Below are 17452 nucleotides of genomic sequence, written 5' to 3' on the forward strand. Positions count from 1 at the left end.
TAGATTTTAAATGACATTTTATTTTGAACTGATAAATCTTGATGTTTACATGTATTCACTTTCTAGTTTCTACAAGCGTGTTTTCTTGGTGAAGAGATAACTTTAATATAAGATTTAATGGCTGTTCAGATCAGACAAGATAATATTTTTTATCATCTGTTTTTTTTCGTCTCTGCGTACTGAGGCCAATGTATATTTGAGCTGTGAGTCCATAGCGCCATCTGCTGACCAGCGAGAAGACTACGTGTGTTACTGCCATAGGTCAGCGTGGAATGCCTTTGTTCTTCAAGGCTCTTTCTGATATGGGAGCTGTAAGGAACAAATAGAATATTTAATGTTTGCACTGCCCATGTGGATACAAGATAGGTTTAGACTGGTAAATGGGTGTTTCCACTTCTCAAGATAATTACGGAATGACCGGACATGGGGAACACTTTTAGACCAAATACTGCACTCTGTATTAGAGGCCGTAAAGCAAGTTTGTACACTGTCCCAGACTGTGACAGAGATTACCATGTATGACATCATTTTACATTTGACATATATAATGGTGCTCAATCAACTTAATGATATCATTCAGGTGCTCGAAAGGGAGGGGTATTTCTAAGCAAGAAAAAAAGAGAGACATTGTTTCCCCCAGCACCCTGAATGATAACAGTAACCAGATATAAATCCCACATAATATTAGAATTCAGAGATCTTGGTTAAACATATTTGCGCAAATGTGTGAATAAGCCCCAAAGCCACATCAAGGCGTCTCTGTATATTTGGGGTCCCTAGCGCTATATCTAGGTGCAGGGTATATATATATTTTTAAAGATGGTAGGACCTAGCGCCTTCCGTACAGATAATATCAACAAAATGATTATGTGTATACCAGAAAGATGATAAATTCAAACATGTAGCATGGTCTTTATTTTCTGTTGATCCTTTCTCCATAACTCAGAAGAATACGGCAAATAGATGCAAAGGAAAAAGAAAAAAAGACACAAAATAGTGCAAGATTGCAATAAGGTGTTTTTCACCGTGGGCGTCATTCCGAGTTGATCGTAGCTGTGCTAAATTTAGCACAGCTATCATTCACACTGATATGCAGGGGGACGCCCAGCACAGGGATAGTCCATCCAGCATGTCAATGCGGCTCCCCCCCTGCAGAAGTGCAAAAGCATCGCACAGCTTTGCACTTCAAGAGTAGCTCCCAACCAGCGCAGCTTTAGCGTGCTGGCCGGGAGCTACTTGTCGCTCCCAGGGCCGCAACGGCTGCGTGTGACGTCACGCAGCCGCCGCCGTCCAGCCCCCTCCCACCCAGCGACCGCCTCTGCCTCAGAGGCGATCGCTAGGCAACGACGGCTGGCATGCACCGGCGCCGCAGTTCCGACCCGATCGCTGCGCTGTGAGAAACTGCAGCGAGCAATCGGGTCAGAATGACCCCCCCGTGTTCCAATGACTTAATATAGTCAGTGATTTTTTGTGCACCTGAAGTAAGATGGCAGCGATAGTGAATAAATATTTAAACAAATGTGCCCATATCCTATGGAAAATGATATAATAATACCATCAGAACATCAGTTCTTATCATGTAGCGTGATCTTTAAGTCTTCATCTCAGCCTTAACGGGACAGCTTTGCACCTTAAAACCAAAAACAGACTCTCCCAAAATGGGAAAAGGGCTAATAGTGTAGTATGTTTTTTTTCCCATTTATTTTAATAGTATGTATTTATTATTATTACATTTTACCCTTATATAATTCAACAATTCTTAGTGCACAATATCAAACTTTTTTGTTAAAGAAACATGGAGTGCGCATAGGTCAATAACCAAGCTTTGTTATTTGTACCTTCACTGTGGGTTTTGGGAAAATCAGGGCTTCTGACCTTGTGGCCGCTCTCTGGTTTGCGCTCCTGAGTCTAGCTATCTTTTTAGCCCTATAATTAAAGATCTGTCTGACTTCCACGCTACGCTGAATAGCCCGAAAGGTTCACAGAGATGCGCTGCCTCGGACGCACGCACACTGTAGAAACTGCGCAGATGCAGCCACTTTTTGTGTGACTCTAAATAAGAGCCTTATAGCGCAAAGTAGAAGACATGAAGAGACCGTTTTATAGTGGGACAAGGGTATGTGTGTTAATAACTGCAATTGGCTTCTACACCGACTGTATTATTAATGTTAGATTTTCCAGAACTGCATGACACATCCACTTTAGGCTTATAGTAGTAGGATTGGCAATATTCCACAATGCAATTATCTATCATTAGAGATTATTTAACTGTTGGTGATTAATGTTCTTATGTGATCAAAGGAGGAAATTATATATTGCGTACAGCACTCAGTGTGTATTATATCTGCAGAGCAAACTCAAGAAAACGGCTTTGCACAAAATAGATGTTAGTAAAAATGGCAGAAAACCCATTTGCAGAATTCTGTATTCTTCATCGCCATCAATGTTTTTATAGCTCAGGTGGGTTGGGTATAGGTGACCGGCGGTTGTGACACCGGCAGAGGGGATGAGCGCAATGAAGCCCCTTGCAGGGGCTCCTGCACTCACCACAGGTTCTATTTCCACTCTATGGGTGTCGTGGACACCCACAAGTGCGAATAGTCCCTGTCCATCTGCATCCCGACTGTCGCACTTTCCACCTGGCGGGCTTCCGGCGTCGGTATAGTGATCCCGCTCAGGCCTGTCCTTAGGACTTTTCTCACATTAGCACAGGTAAAATAATCAAAGGATATTATTTGGGGTCCACCCAACTAACAGAACTGTGGGTGTCTTATGAACGGATGTCCCACAATTTGGGGAATCTCGCAGCCTCCTAGGGTCACCAACTCAGCAGTTTGCATGGGTAGTCTACTCTGGAAGATGTCCTCGTGTTAAGACACTGATCTCATGGGTCATATGTTTAATAATTTCTATTCTGTGATCTGTACAAGAAAAGTGATCATTAAGTGCTGTGAAGTGTCTTCAGTCACTCAGTTAATGGGATAAGTGATTAATCGCTGGCCAAACCTATCAGGTGGTCCTGGGAAAGAAAGTGCTCATTTGAAATACAAAATAAAGTAAGAGGTTTTGGCAATTCATTTTCTAAAGGGCCCCATACACTACAGCGATATGTCTGAGGCGATTTCCCTTGAACTCTCTCGGGAGCTTCCCGGGAGAGGTTTCATACGATTCCATACGATTTGGTACATTTTGCATGCGATATATCGTATCCGATCCCAGCCATACCTACGGGAACTGACATATCACGAGTGCGGCACTAATGATCTAGGGGAGCCAATCCGACCCTCACGGGAACGCGCATCGGATTGGAAACACATCCAAAATGCCCGATTTCATCCGATATATCGTCCCGAATGCCCAAAATTGGATGAAATTGGGCATTATCGTTCTAGTGTATGGGGCCCTTAAAATGTATTGGGCTTGATTCAATTCTGCACAGATTGAATCGCGCCGGGAATTAGCTCCCGGTGCTATTCAATTCAGCACGCTGTGGCACCTGACAAGACGATTTATTCATGCACCCCTCCACGGGGTGCAAGCAGATAAGTGCTGGCGCGATGCTGATTTCTGCCCTTAGCACAGGGGAAACAGCATCGCGCCGGCACTCTAGACGGAGAATGCTGGTTCTCGCAGCAAAACACCCTGTTTAGTCCATGTGAAACGGCCCTTCCCACCATGACAGCTCGCTGAATTGAATAGCGCCAGGAGTAATTCCTGGTGCTATTCAATCCACGCAGAATTGAATTGAGCACATTAACACAACTGAAAATAACCTGTGTAATTCTAGCCCTAGTCATATGTGACTTGCAACCCTACCATGCTGGTACCATGACTTCCGCATTCCTCTGCGACTCACAGTATGTCATGTACACTGTAGGTGGAGGTTGTACAATCAGCTGCAATCAGTCAATGACACCCTCCACCTGCAGTAGTGCCTGAGTGACGTTATACATTATTAGTGAAGTGATAGGACAGGCTCACATAAAATGGCTGCTTCCACATGGTGGACACAATTGTCCTCATGTCATGTGTCTCATCAAATACACTTCTGCCTGTGACTGAGAGACTTACTGAAAGAGTAAGTAGCAAAGAAGCCCTTTTCCTGCACCGAGGAGTCACTGTGAAAATACACCAGTAGGGAATGGGTAGTTGATATAAAATCCAACATGGGAAGGAGACCACATTTCTTCTTCTGTCTGTGTCCATCACGGAGGAGAAAATGATCATAGGAGCAGTTTGGTGAGAATTCCAAGCTGAACGGAGCGACATGGAGTGTAATCTGCAACAGCAAAACACATTACCTTACAGACATGTTCTAACCCACTACAGGCCGCCAGTGCCGACTTACGGTTCCCGGAGCCCTAGGCAAGATACTGGTTTGGGGGAACCCTCCCCAATCCATCCATCCATCCCAGTATTTACGGGATTCCGGCAGTCGAGATACCGATGCCAGAATCCCGACAACGCTTGGAATGCTGAGACTGTGCTCAGGTAAGCCATGGGGAGGGGTGTTTGTTTAGGTTTAGGCTGCAGGGGGAGGGTTAGGGTTAGGCTCCGGGTGAGGAAGGTCTAGGGTTAGGCTGTGTGAAGGGGGGGTTAGGTTTAGGCACCCCCGGGGAGGGTTAGGGTTAAACTGTGGGATGGGGGTTTGGATTAGGCACCACTGGGGAGGGTTAGGGTTAGGCTGCTGGGGGAAGCGTTAGGCTGCGGAAAGGGAGTGTTAAAATTAGGGGGGCATTGGGGTCTGGTAAGTCATTCTAAGGATTCTTAGCATCAGAATGCCGCGGTTGATCTTCTGACCCCCGGCATCCCAAACGCTGGCATATCATACCCAACGCCTATTTACTTACCTTATACATAGCCACAACTCCTTTTTCCTTCTGATATTCAACTTTCACACATATGTACTTGTAATTGCTTTTATTTCAACATTACATCATAAATCTGAACGGAAAACATTAATCCAAGTGAAGACAACCAACTATACATTCACCATGTATTTATCGGAATCATATACAATATGTTAATTTCATTTTATTATAAAACACACTGATTACTGTATATAGGTCACACTAATAACACACACCTGATACAGCACACAGGTCACACTGATATCACACACATTATACACACTGATTACTGTATATAGGTCACACTAATAACACACACCTGATACAGCACACAGGTCACACTGATATCACACACATTATACACACTGATTACTGTATATAGGTCACACTAATAACACACACCTGATACAGCACACAGGTCACACTGATATCACACACATTATACACACTGATCACTGTATACAGGTCACACTAATTACACACACCTGATACACACTGGTCACACTGATATCACACACATTGGGGGCCATTCCGAGTTGTTCGCTCATTGCCGATTTTCGCAATGGAGCGATTAAGGCAAAAATGCGCATGGTACGCAGTGCACATGCGCTAAGTATTTTAGCACAAAACTTAGTAGATTTACTCACGTCCGAACGAAGAATTTTCATCGTTGAAGTGATCGGAGTGTGATTGACAGGAAGTGGGTGTTTCTGGGCGGAAACTGACCTTTTTCTGTGAGTGTGCGGAAAAACGCAGGCGTGCCAGGATAAAACGCAGGAGTGTCTGGAGAAACGGGGGAGTGGCTGGCCGAACGCAGGGCGTGTTTGTGACGTCAAACCAGGAACGAAATGGGCTGAGCTGATCGCAGTGTAGGAGTAAGTCTCGAGCTACTCAGAAACTGCTAAGAATTTTCTATTTGCAATTCTGCTAATCTTTCGTTCGCAATTCTGCTAAGCTAAGATTCACTCCCAGAGGGTGGCGGCCTAGCGTGTGCAATGCTGCTAAAAGCAGCTAGCGAGCGAACAACTCGGAATGAGGGCCAATATACACACTGATCACTGTACACAGGTCACACCAATATCACACACCTGATACATACTGATACACACAGGTCACACTGATATCACACACATTATACACACAGGTCACACTGATATCACACACATTATACACACTGATCACTGTACACTGGTCACACTGATATCACACACCTGATACATACTGATACACACAGGTCACACTGATATCACACACATTATACACACAGGTCACACTGATATCACACACCTGATACACACTGATCTCTATACACAGGTCACACTGATATCACCCCCCCCCGATACACACTGATCTCTATACACGGGTCACACTGATATCAAACCCCTGATACACACCGATCACTGTACACAGGTCACACTGATATCACACACCTGATACACACTGATCACTATACACAGGTCACACTGATATCACCCCCCCCCCCCCGATACACACTGATCACTATACACAGGTCACACTGATATCACACCCCTGATACACACTGATCACTATACACACGTCACACTGATATCACACCCCGATACACACTGATCACTATACACAAGCCACACTGATATCACACCCCTGATACACACTGATCACTATACACAAGCCACACTGATATCACACCCCTGATACACACTGATCACTATACACAAGCCACACTGATATCACACACCTGATACACACTGATCACTATACACAGGTCACACTGATATCACCCCCCCCCCGCGATACACACTGATCACTATACACAGGTCACACTGATATCACACCACTGATACACACTGATCACTACACACAAGTCACACTGATATCACACCCCTGATACACACTGATCACTATACACAAGCCACACTGATATCACACCCCTGATACACACTGATCCCTATACACAGGTCACACTGATATCATGATATCACACCCCTGATACACACTGATCTCTATACACAGGTCACACTGATATCAAACCCCTGATACACACCGATCACTGTACACAGGTCGCACTGATATCACACACCTGATACACACTGATCACTATACACAGGTCACAGTGATATCACACACCTGATACACACTGATCACTATACACAGGTCACACTGATATCACACCCCTGATACACACTGATCACTATGCACAGGTCACACTGATATCACGCTGATCACTATACACAGGTCACACTAATGTCACACACCTGATACACACTGATCACTATACACAGGTAGCACAGATATCACACACCTGATACACACTGATCACTATACACAGGTCACACTTTTATCACACACCTGATACACACTGATCACTATACACAGGTCACACTGATATCTCACACCTGATACACACTGATCACTATACACAGGTAGCACAGATATCACACACCTGATACACACTGATCACTATTCACAGGTAGCACAGATATCACACACCTGATACGCACTGATCACTATACACAGGTCACACTTTTATCACACACCTGATACACACTGATCACTATACACAGGTCACACTTTTATCACACACCTGATACACACTGATCACTATACACAGGTCACACTGATATCACACACCTGATACACACTGATCACTATACACAGTGATAAAGCCTAATATTTATCTTATTTAAAACACTCTAAAAGGTTAAAGAACACAGTACGCAATTGGCGCACGAGGTGCCGTAAGGGTACGCTCTTAGCGTAGCGGACGCTGTATCGGGAGCGAGCCGCTCGAGCGACACAAACGCTCGCGAGAATACGCTGTTGGTATCGGGCACACTATAGGTGAGCGACTACCGTAATGCTACGCTATCAGCGTAGCGGACGCTCGAGACCACGAGGAGATCACGAGCAGCGCAGACGCTCACAAGATAACAATCAGTGGACCTTGAATGTAACACACAGAAAAGATATTCTTACACTGTAGACCTTGTATTGAAACACTGTAGCTATATAACGCTGCTTAACCTTGTTTACACTAAAGCTGTTTGAGCGATAGAGACGCTCCTATTACCCTCTGCAATATAATGAACACACAATACCGGTCTAAGGGTCTAACGCCTTTTAAGGAAATGAATGAACGTTCAATTGCAAAAGAATAATACAATACAAGTTATACACTACCAAGATAACATAGGGGTATATGCAATTGCGGTCGAATTCGCGGCAATTTTCGCCGTTTTTTAATTCGACTCAATTCGACAGGTGAATCCCGGAAGGTGGCTTCCGGAATTCACCATATTCAATGAAAAACGGATTCGCAAGAGTCGCGGGCGAAAATCGGCCGATTTGGCGGATTTTGCCGCGATTTTAAAAAACGGTAAAAAAACGTGAAAAACCCGAAAAAAAAATGGCGTGGGGTCCCCCCTCCAAAGCATAACCAGCCTCGGGCTCATCGAGCTGGTCCTGGTTCTAAAAATGTAGGGGAAAAATTGGCCAGGGATCCCCCGTATTTTTAAAACCAGCACCGGGCTCTGCGCCTGGTGCCAAAAATACGGGGGACAAAAAGAGTAGGGGTCCCCCGTATTTTTAACACCAGCATCGGGCTCCACTAGCTGGACAGATAATGCTACAGCCGGGGGTCACTTTTATGCCGTGCCCTGCGGCCGTGGCATTAAATATCCAACTAGTCACCCCTGGCCGGGGTACCCTGGGGGAGTGGGGACCCCTTCAATCAAGGGGTCCCCCCCCCCAGCCACCCAAGGGCCAGGGGTGAAGCCCGAGGCTGTCCCCCCCCATCCAATGGGCTGCGGATGGGGGGGCTGATAGCCTTTTGTGATAATAAAAAGATATTGTTTTTTCCAGCAGTACTAAAAGTCCCAGCAAGCCTCCCCCGCAAGCTGGTACTTGGAGAACCACAAGTACCAGCATGCGGGAGAAAAACGGGTCCGCTGGTACCTGTAGTACTACTGGGAAAAAAATACCCAAATAAAAACAGGACACACACACCTTGATAGTAAAACTTTATTACACACTACCGACACACACATACTTACCTATGTTGACACGCCGACTGCCACGGTCTCCGACGATCCGAGGGTACCTGTGAAAAAATTATACTCACCTTCCAGCGTCCAGAGATAAATCCACGTCCAGAGAGTAAAATCCACGTACTTGTTTAAAAAAAAAAAAACGCAAAAACCCGCTCCATACCGGACTAGAAAGGGGTCCAATGCTTTCACATCAGACCCCTTTCTCCCGAATGCCGGGACATCACGTGACTCCTGTCACTGACGTCCCTTCAGCCAATCAGGAAGCGCTACTTCCGTGGCGCTCACCTGATTGGCTGTGCGCTGTCTGTACTGTGACAGCGCATCGCAAAGCCGCTCCATTACTTTCAATGGTGGGAACTTTGCGGGTAGCGGTGGGGTCACCCGCCGGTCAGCCGCTGACCGGCGGGTGACCTCACCGCTAGCCGCTAAGTTCCCACCATTGAATATAATGGAGGGAGCTGTGCGATGCGCTGTCACAGTACAGACAGCGCTCAGCCAATCAGGTGAGCGCAACGAAGTTGCGCTTCCTGATTGGCTTAGAGACCTTTCTGTGACAGCTGTCACTGACAGGTCTCATTCGTGGAAAGGTGTCCCATGTGTCAGCATGGGACCCCTTTCAGTCCGTTATGGAGCGGGTATTTGCGTTTTTTTATTTTTAACAAGTACGTGGATTTATCTCTGGACCATGGCTGAGGTGAGTATATTGATCTTTTTTTTCAGGTATCCGTGGATTCTACATGGAGAAGAGGACCGATGTCGGCGTGTGAACATAGGTAAGTATGTGTGTGTCGGTAGTGTGTAATAAAGTTTTACTGTCGACGGTGTGTGTGTCCTGTTTTTATTTGGGTATTTTTTTCCCAGTAGTACTACAGGTACCAGCGGGCCCGTTTTTCTCCCGCATGCTGGTACTTGTGGTTCTCCAAGTACCAGCTTGCGGGGGAGGCTTGCTGGGACTTGTAGTACTACTGGAAAAAACAATATCTTTTTATTATCACAAAAGGCTATCAGCCCCCCCATCCGCAGCCCATTGGATGGGGGGGGACAGCCTCGGGCTTCACCCCTGGCCCTTGGGTAGCTGGGGGGGGGGACCCCTTGATTGAAGGGGTCCCCACTCCCCCAGGGTACCCCGGCCAGGGGTGACTAGTTGGATATTTGATGCCACGGCCGCAGGGCACGGCATAAAAGTGACCCCCGGCTGTGGCATTATCTGTCCAGCTAGTGGAGCCCGATGCTGGTGTTAAAAATACGGGGGACCCCTACTCTTTTTGTCCCCCCGTATTTTTGGCACCAGCACCAGGCGCAGAGCCCGGTGCTGGTTTTAAAAATACGGGGGAACCCCTGTCAATTTTTTCCCCGCATTTTTAGAACCAGGACCAGCTCGAAGAGCCCGAGGCTGGTTATGCTTTGGAGGGGGGACCCCACGCCATTTTTTTTTATGATTTCACCGTTCCAGCATAAAAAAAAAATAAAAAAAAAATAATATTTTAAAAAATATATAAATAATATTTGTGCCTCCAAAAAAAAAAAAAAAAGTACCTAATCCCTTCTAATATAAATAGATCTGCTATTCCCCAAAAAAAAACCACAAAAAAAAACATGATTAAAATTTTTTTATTTGTTTTCACCCTCCAAAGTGTGGCGGATTGAAAATGACGAATTTGCTGTCTAAAAGCACTGCTGTCGAATTTCCAAACTTGAATTGAATATGCTTTGGTCGAATTGCAGCACTTATATCATTGCAGAAAAGTCGAATTTGCAAAAATTCGAATTTCAAAAAGTCGAATTTTGAAAGTCCGTTTTTTGGTCGGAAAGCACTGAATTGCAAAGGCGATTTTTTTTTTGGGTCGAAAATGACCCGAAATTCGACAATTTCGGGAATTCGACCACAATTGCATATACCCCATAAAATACCTAACCAAGTAACTACACATAAAATACAATAAAGATACAATTACTTTTAAAGGGGAAGGAGAGAGAGAGAGAGAGAGAACGAGAGAGAATGGCTTATAACAATAAAGACAATATGATTGCAGAGAAACTTACGCACAAAGGGAAACAATCGCATGCGCCTTCTGGATATCCAGCTCCCGATTATCAGCAATGAGAACCGTTGAAGAGAATAGTGAGCTGGCCCAGATCGGCTTGTCCTTTTATACCCTACACAAAATACAGTACAATGGTCCCTATATTCTTATTGTTCATTGGATACAGGAATTCGTCTTCGCATTATAACAAAAGGTCATAGGTTGATTCATACAGGTGGGCTGTGACTATTTCCAACTGCTCAGGTGGGTGGGAAACTAGGTTTCCCGCCGCATGGATAATAAAGTGCAAATAATAGTAAATGTCCATAAACTTCTCATGCCCATAACTATTCGCACGAGCGAGTTATCCGCTTCAAACCAACACCGGAATATTGCTAATTAAATACTCTTCCGATGGATACTAAACACCACTGTATAACCCGTCTGACCCTTCGTATCAAACAAAGAGGGATCTCTTTGTCTATGAACATGCTACATTAACTAAACTTTCAGATTCTATCAAAGGGACCATAATCTACAAAATACATTATATGGTTAAAATATGTTACGATTGAGTCGCACGCTAGACGCATACAAACTCTACCGTAAATGCGCATACCGTGCGCCTGCGGGTGCACGCAACAGCGAGTATGCGCACGCACGGGAGAGCTCATGCACACGCAGCGGGGACACGCATGAGGTGCAAATATGGCAGTGTGTAGCGTGATATTTTTCTGACTTTGACAGTCCACCCTTTGGCAGTCACCAATAACTGCCACCTTCTAAAACATTTCAAAAAGAGAAAAATATATGTCATGTATAATACATTTCTATGATTGGGTAGGGGAGGAGAGGAGAAGGTAGGAAAAGGGTATGACCTAGTGAGATAGCAGAAGCATGTGTGTATGAATCCATGTTTGGGGGGTCATGTATCATCGTGCCGTACGTGTTTTAAATCAAGCTTCGAGGTATTGCGAAGTATACATTTGAATTCCTTCTTATCCCGTATTAAGGGTCTGTGGATGGGCTGTCAAACTTTACCGAGCTCTTTTCGGCTTTTGGTTGCAACAAAATGGGGGAGCACATTTTAGTTGATGATACATGAATGGGGGAATATGTGAGTGCTGATATCTGTGCCTGTATTCCCTATCGACTATGTGTGTCATTACCTGAAGGTTGCAGAGATGAAGATAAGAAACAATTATGGTAAATGCAGTGATATTCTATGTGAGGTTAATATACATTTGTTGATTGAAGTCTTGTCTGAAGTCTTGTCTGATGTACATGTTGACTGTAGTCTCTTTGTGCTTTTGCCAATAAACACAAGCAAAGCTTTATCAATGTCCATAGACTTACAAAAAGTGTTGGGCTAGCGTAAAATTAAAAGTACTAGGAATATGGGGGTCTATGGCATAGTCCATCAGTTGTCTGTGTACAAGGTTGTCAGACTTCTTCTTTAGTCCATCTGTTGTCTGTATACAAGGCTGTCAAAATCCTCTTCCAAGCGGGTCTTTTTACCTTGGAGAAAAACAAAGGAGAAACGGGTGAAAGAAACGGACCGTAGAATCACATTTTCATCACATCATTGTCTCTATCGTTGGGTCATAAATCGCATCAGTCATTGTTATTACAGTATCTTCACTCCTTAAACTCATCACTCGGGCGCTACGTTTACACTTTGTTAAAACCCGAACGCATCTAAATATCAGACCGACCAATATGATGACACCCAGAATACACAAAAGGAATTTCCCTACATCCATGATAATTCCTTGAGTCCATTCTCCTAAACCAGAGAACCAATTTCGTGGGTTCAACCATGATACCCAACTGGTCAGCTCATTACCCACAGCGGCAAGGGTGAGATTGTGTTTCCTTCGGAACTCCCATTTTAATTGGAGAATGTCGTCCATCTTTTGGTCTATGACCTCGACCGGGTCCTCGGTGCTGTTTGTGATATACGTGCAGCACTTTATTCCATACTGAGTTGCTAGGGTGACACAATACCCACCCGTCACAGCTGTGAGATAATTGAGAATCATCCTATGCTGAACCAGTTCTGTTTTATAAGCTTGGAGCTCCCTTCCAGTATACCTGAATGTGTCATCATACATTTCAGTGATGTTGTCTAATAAATTTGCAAGCGCAGATATATATTTATAATTTTTCACTCCTCTGGCGGTACGAGTGATATCTAACGCGATTAGGAATTGAATCCCGGTGGATTCACTGATCAGGTCAGAGGCCGGATGCTCTGTTCTCTCTATCAGGTGCCGTTTAACGATGTGCTCGTAATGAGTGTGAGTATAAGGAGCTTGGGCACTGCGGTGAATATCTTTCATTTTAGTATGTGATACAGTCATTACTTCAGGCAGTACTTTTCCAACATAACACAACCCTTCTGAGTTTGGGGCAAGCCACTTATACGCCTTCCTCGCGCATATGAAATATGCATCATCGGGGAGAACATATTGGACGGAGTAGGACATTACCATATTACACATTTTCCATATGAAATTTCCTAACCCTAATTCTCCCATCTGTTTAGTACACGTATCAATTTGTACGATATGTGCACAGTATCCTGGTGATACCTCTCCAACTCTCATGGTCCTACTTCCTAGGGTATACCTATATCGGAAATATTTTCCACTACCGGCTATGTGGCGTATAAGTTCTGTATCTGTTGGCATTCTATCGGCTCTGTATGAAAAGGTCATGGTTTGGTTATTCCATGACACTTCCCAATTTCCCGGTTTTCGGGGATTGGAAATGTTAAAACATACTAGGGATCTATCCACATGATATTGGTGGAGCTTCAAACTAGGAGGACTGGAGATATTAAACCTCCTGTCCACCGGTCTCCCACCACTTAACTCAAGTACCTCCCCTACCGTTAAAGGGAATGGTACTAAGCCTGATTTGCTATGGCCTTGAGGTACTTGAGAGCATACCCAACAATCTGTCTGATTTAACACTTTACCCACTAAGGAGTGATAGTCACTCAATGGATGCCGGTCCATGTGGATATTAAAACTGGATTGGCATTTCTTGATACACCCATCCTCAACTACACTGTCACAGAGTCTACAGATACAGTTCTCTTCAGCTAACAATCCTTCACAATTTCTTCTATTGTCAATGCTACCAGATCGTTTTCTGATACTCGCCTTTACTCGGTGATTATGTTGTTCTTGGAAATCTACGCCTCCATCTCTGTCATCTGAACCCATTCCAGAACCTCTCTCGACCTCCATGGTACTCTCGCCGGAACAGACTGCTCTGGTCAACATCATGATCAACAGGAAAATCCGGATCACAGTCTCTTGGGGCAAGTCCATCTTATAGGAGGAAATGGAGAAGAATGAGAAGGGGGAAAGAAATAATTGAGGGAGATGGGATGGGAAGTGGAGAAAAACAATAAAAGGGAACAGGGGATCGACAACTGCCTCCGATCTTATTATTCTCAATGCTCAGGTGCCGTCTCAGTCCTCCTGAAACAGACACTCCAGTGATACAACTTCCTCTACCGTCTGTTCTTTATCACGGGACCTCTCTGGATCAGCAACCTTCTTACAATGGGACGAATGAACCCAAGTCTCTCTCTCGGCAACCTTCAATGCTGTCGTGCTAATCAATAAGACTTGGTATGGTCCTTCCCATCTGTCAATAAGGCAACCTGAGCGTAGAAAATTCCGTATCATTACATAATCCCCAGGTTCAATGTCATGACAATTACTATCTGGCAAATCAGGAATCACTAACTTCAGATTGTCATTCTGATTCCTTAGCTGTTTACTCATGTTAACCAGGTATTTTACAGTCACTTCATTGTTACACTTCAAATCATCCTGAGGGTTAATCATAACATGCGGTTGTCGACCAAACAGAATTTCAAAGGGGGATAGATTAAGAGGGGACCTGGGAGTGGTTCTGATGCTGTATAGTACAATGGGTAAAGCTTCTGGCCATGTTAATCCTGTTTCTGCCATAACTTTGCTCAATTTATTTTTAATAGTGCTGTTCACTCTTTCTACTTTCGCACTCGCCTGGGGGCGGTACGGAGTGTGCAGCTTACTATCAATTCCCATCAACTTACACATTCCTTGAAAGACATCACCTGTAAAATGGGTACCCCTATCACTTTCAATTATTCTAGGGATACCGTATCTACACACAAATTCCTGCACAATTTTCTTAGCAGTAAACATAGCGGTATTTGTGGCTGCAGGAAATGCTTCGACCCAATTTGAAAACACATCTATACAAACAAGTACATATTTCAAATTTCGACAAGGGGGTAATTGTATAAAATCAATCTGTATTACCTGAAAAGGGCCGCCTGTAGGTGGGATATGAGATGGTTCTGTTGGTATTGCCTTTCCGATGTTCTTCCTCAAGCAGGTAAGGCATGACATTGCTCTCTTACCTGCATGGGATGAGAATCCTGGGGCGCACCAATATGCTCTTACCAACTTGCACATTCCCTCCTTGCCCAGATGAGTCAACCCATGTGCTGCTTCAGCTAAACATGGAAGGTATGCTCTGGGTGCCACGGGTTTACCGTGTCCATCTGTCCAGAGTCCTGAGGACTCCTGGCCATATCCTTTTGACCTCCAAACTGCCTTTTCCTGTGTGGAACACAAATTTTGCATTTCACACAATTTCTGTGTGTTTATGGTATTAAATACCATCAATTGTGTGGTGTCTGTCTGTCTGGGGGTACCAGCTGCTAACTTAGCAGCTTCGTCTGCTCGGCTGTTACCGAGTGATACTGGGTCTTGGCTATATGTATGTGCTTTACACTTGATAACAGCCACTCTGTCGGGTTCCTGTATCGCTGTTAGAAGTCTTTTGATGTGAGCTGCATGCGCTATCGGTGTACCAGCTGCCGTCATGAAATTTCTGAGGCGCCATAGGGCTCCGAAATCATGGACTACCCCGAAGGCGTATCTAGAATCGGTGTAGATATTGGCTGACTTTCCCTTAGCCAATTCACATGCTCTGGTTAGGGCAACCAGTTCAGCAACCTGGGCTGAGTGAGGTGGGCCTAGCGGTTCTGCTTCTATGGTGCCCTGGTCATCTACGACTGCGTATCCAGTACACAAGTCTCCCGAGTCCGTCTGTCTGTGACAACTACCGTCAGTGTAGAAAGTAAAATCTACATCTTCCAGTGGGTTGTCACTGATGTCAGGCCTTGCCGTGAAATTTTGGGTCAAATATTCCATACAATCATGTGTGTCATCCCTTGTATTAAATCCTCCTTCCCCATCACTCTCATCCTCCACCCTTTGTGCCTGTCCAGGCACACCTGGGAGATATGTTGCAGGATTTAATGCACTGCATCTCCTTATGGTGATGTTTACGGGGGCCATTAATGCCAATTCCCATCTTGTAAACCGCGCTGATGAGACGTGCCTGGTTTGGGCAGAATTCAACAAGGCTGACACTGCATGTGGCGTATGAATTGTGAGGTTGTGTCCTAGCACTACATCTTCGCTTTTTGTAACTAGCAATGCTATCGCAGCGACACTTCGCAAGCATGTGGGGAGGGATCGCGCTACCGTGTCTAGCTGAGCGCTGTAGTATGCTACCGGCCTGCTGGCATCACCGTGCTTTTGGGTTAGGACGCCTGCCGCGCAACCAGCACTTTCTGTTCCGTACAGCTCAAAGGGTTTCCCATAGTCTGGCATACCTAATGCTGGTGCCTGCGTTAGGCACTGTTTGAGTCTCTCAAATGCCATCTCGGATTCGTCTGTATGCGAAATCCGATCAGGTTTGTTTGATGAAACCATCTCCTGCAAAGGTAATGCTAGAATGGAAAACCCTGGGATCCAGTTACGGCAATACCCACACATTCCTAAAAACGTTCTGATCTGTTGCTGGGTTTGTGGCAGAGTCATGTCTCTAATTGCTTGAATTCTATCAGCGGTCAGGTGTCTCAGTCCTTGTGTTAGACAGTGTCCCAGATATTTTACTTTAGGCTGGCATAATTGTAACTTGTCTTTGGAAACCTTGTGTCCTGTGTCTGAAAGATGAAACAGGAGCTGTTTCGTATCTTTCAGGGACGCTTCCAGTGAATCTGAACACAAGAGTAAATCGTCCACATACTGTATCAATATTGATCCACTCTCTGGTTGGAAAGACTGTAAACAATCATGCAAAGCCTGTGAAAATATACTTGGACTGTCTATGAAACCTTGTGGTAATCGAGTCCATGTGTATTGGACTCCTCTGTATGTAAATGCAAACAAATATTGGCTGTCAGGATGCAGGGGTACCGAGAAAAAGGCGGAGCAGAGGTCAATGACAGTGAAAAATTTCGCAGTGGGAGGGATCTGCATAAGGATGACAGCTGGATTTGGCACTATGGGGAACTGACTCTCAACTATTTTGTTAATCCCCCTTAGATCCTGTACTAGCCTGTAACCCCTCCCCCCACTCTTTTTCACGGGGAAGATGGGACTATTGGCAGTGCTGGATGTTCTTACCAGAATGCCCTGTTGTAGCAAGCGCTCTATTACGGGGTATACTCCTAATTCCACCTCTG

The 17452-nt window shown here is 44.9% G+C and overlaps 1 protein-coding gene across 7 annotated transcripts in view; it reads right to left on the minus strand.

The window, feature by feature from the left end:
• LOC134968951 (embryonic protein UVS.2-like) overlaps positions 1 to 17452 on the minus strand; it is a 237761-nt gene continuing 220309 nt past the window's right edge. For all 7 annotated transcript variants that reach the window (XM_063944583.1, XM_063944582.1, XM_063944581.1 and 4 more), the window contains 2 exons: positions 4072 to 4279; positions 1 to 309 (listed from right to left, as the gene is read on the minus strand). In XM_063944583.1, the coding sequence (XP_063800653.1) occupies positions 263 to 309; positions 4072 to 4279 (255 nt within the window). In that variant the 3' untranslated portion in view covers positions 1 to 262. The remainder of the gene's footprint in view (positions 310 to 4071; positions 4280 to 17452) is intronic.

This window comes from Pseudophryne corroboree, chromosome 11 (assembly GCF_028390025.1).
Source record: "Pseudophryne corroboree isolate aPseCor3 chromosome 11, aPseCor3.hap2, whole genome shotgun sequence".
In the NCBI taxonomy this organism is placed as follows: Eukaryota; Metazoa; Chordata; class Amphibia; order Anura; family Myobatrachidae; genus Pseudophryne; species Pseudophryne corroboree.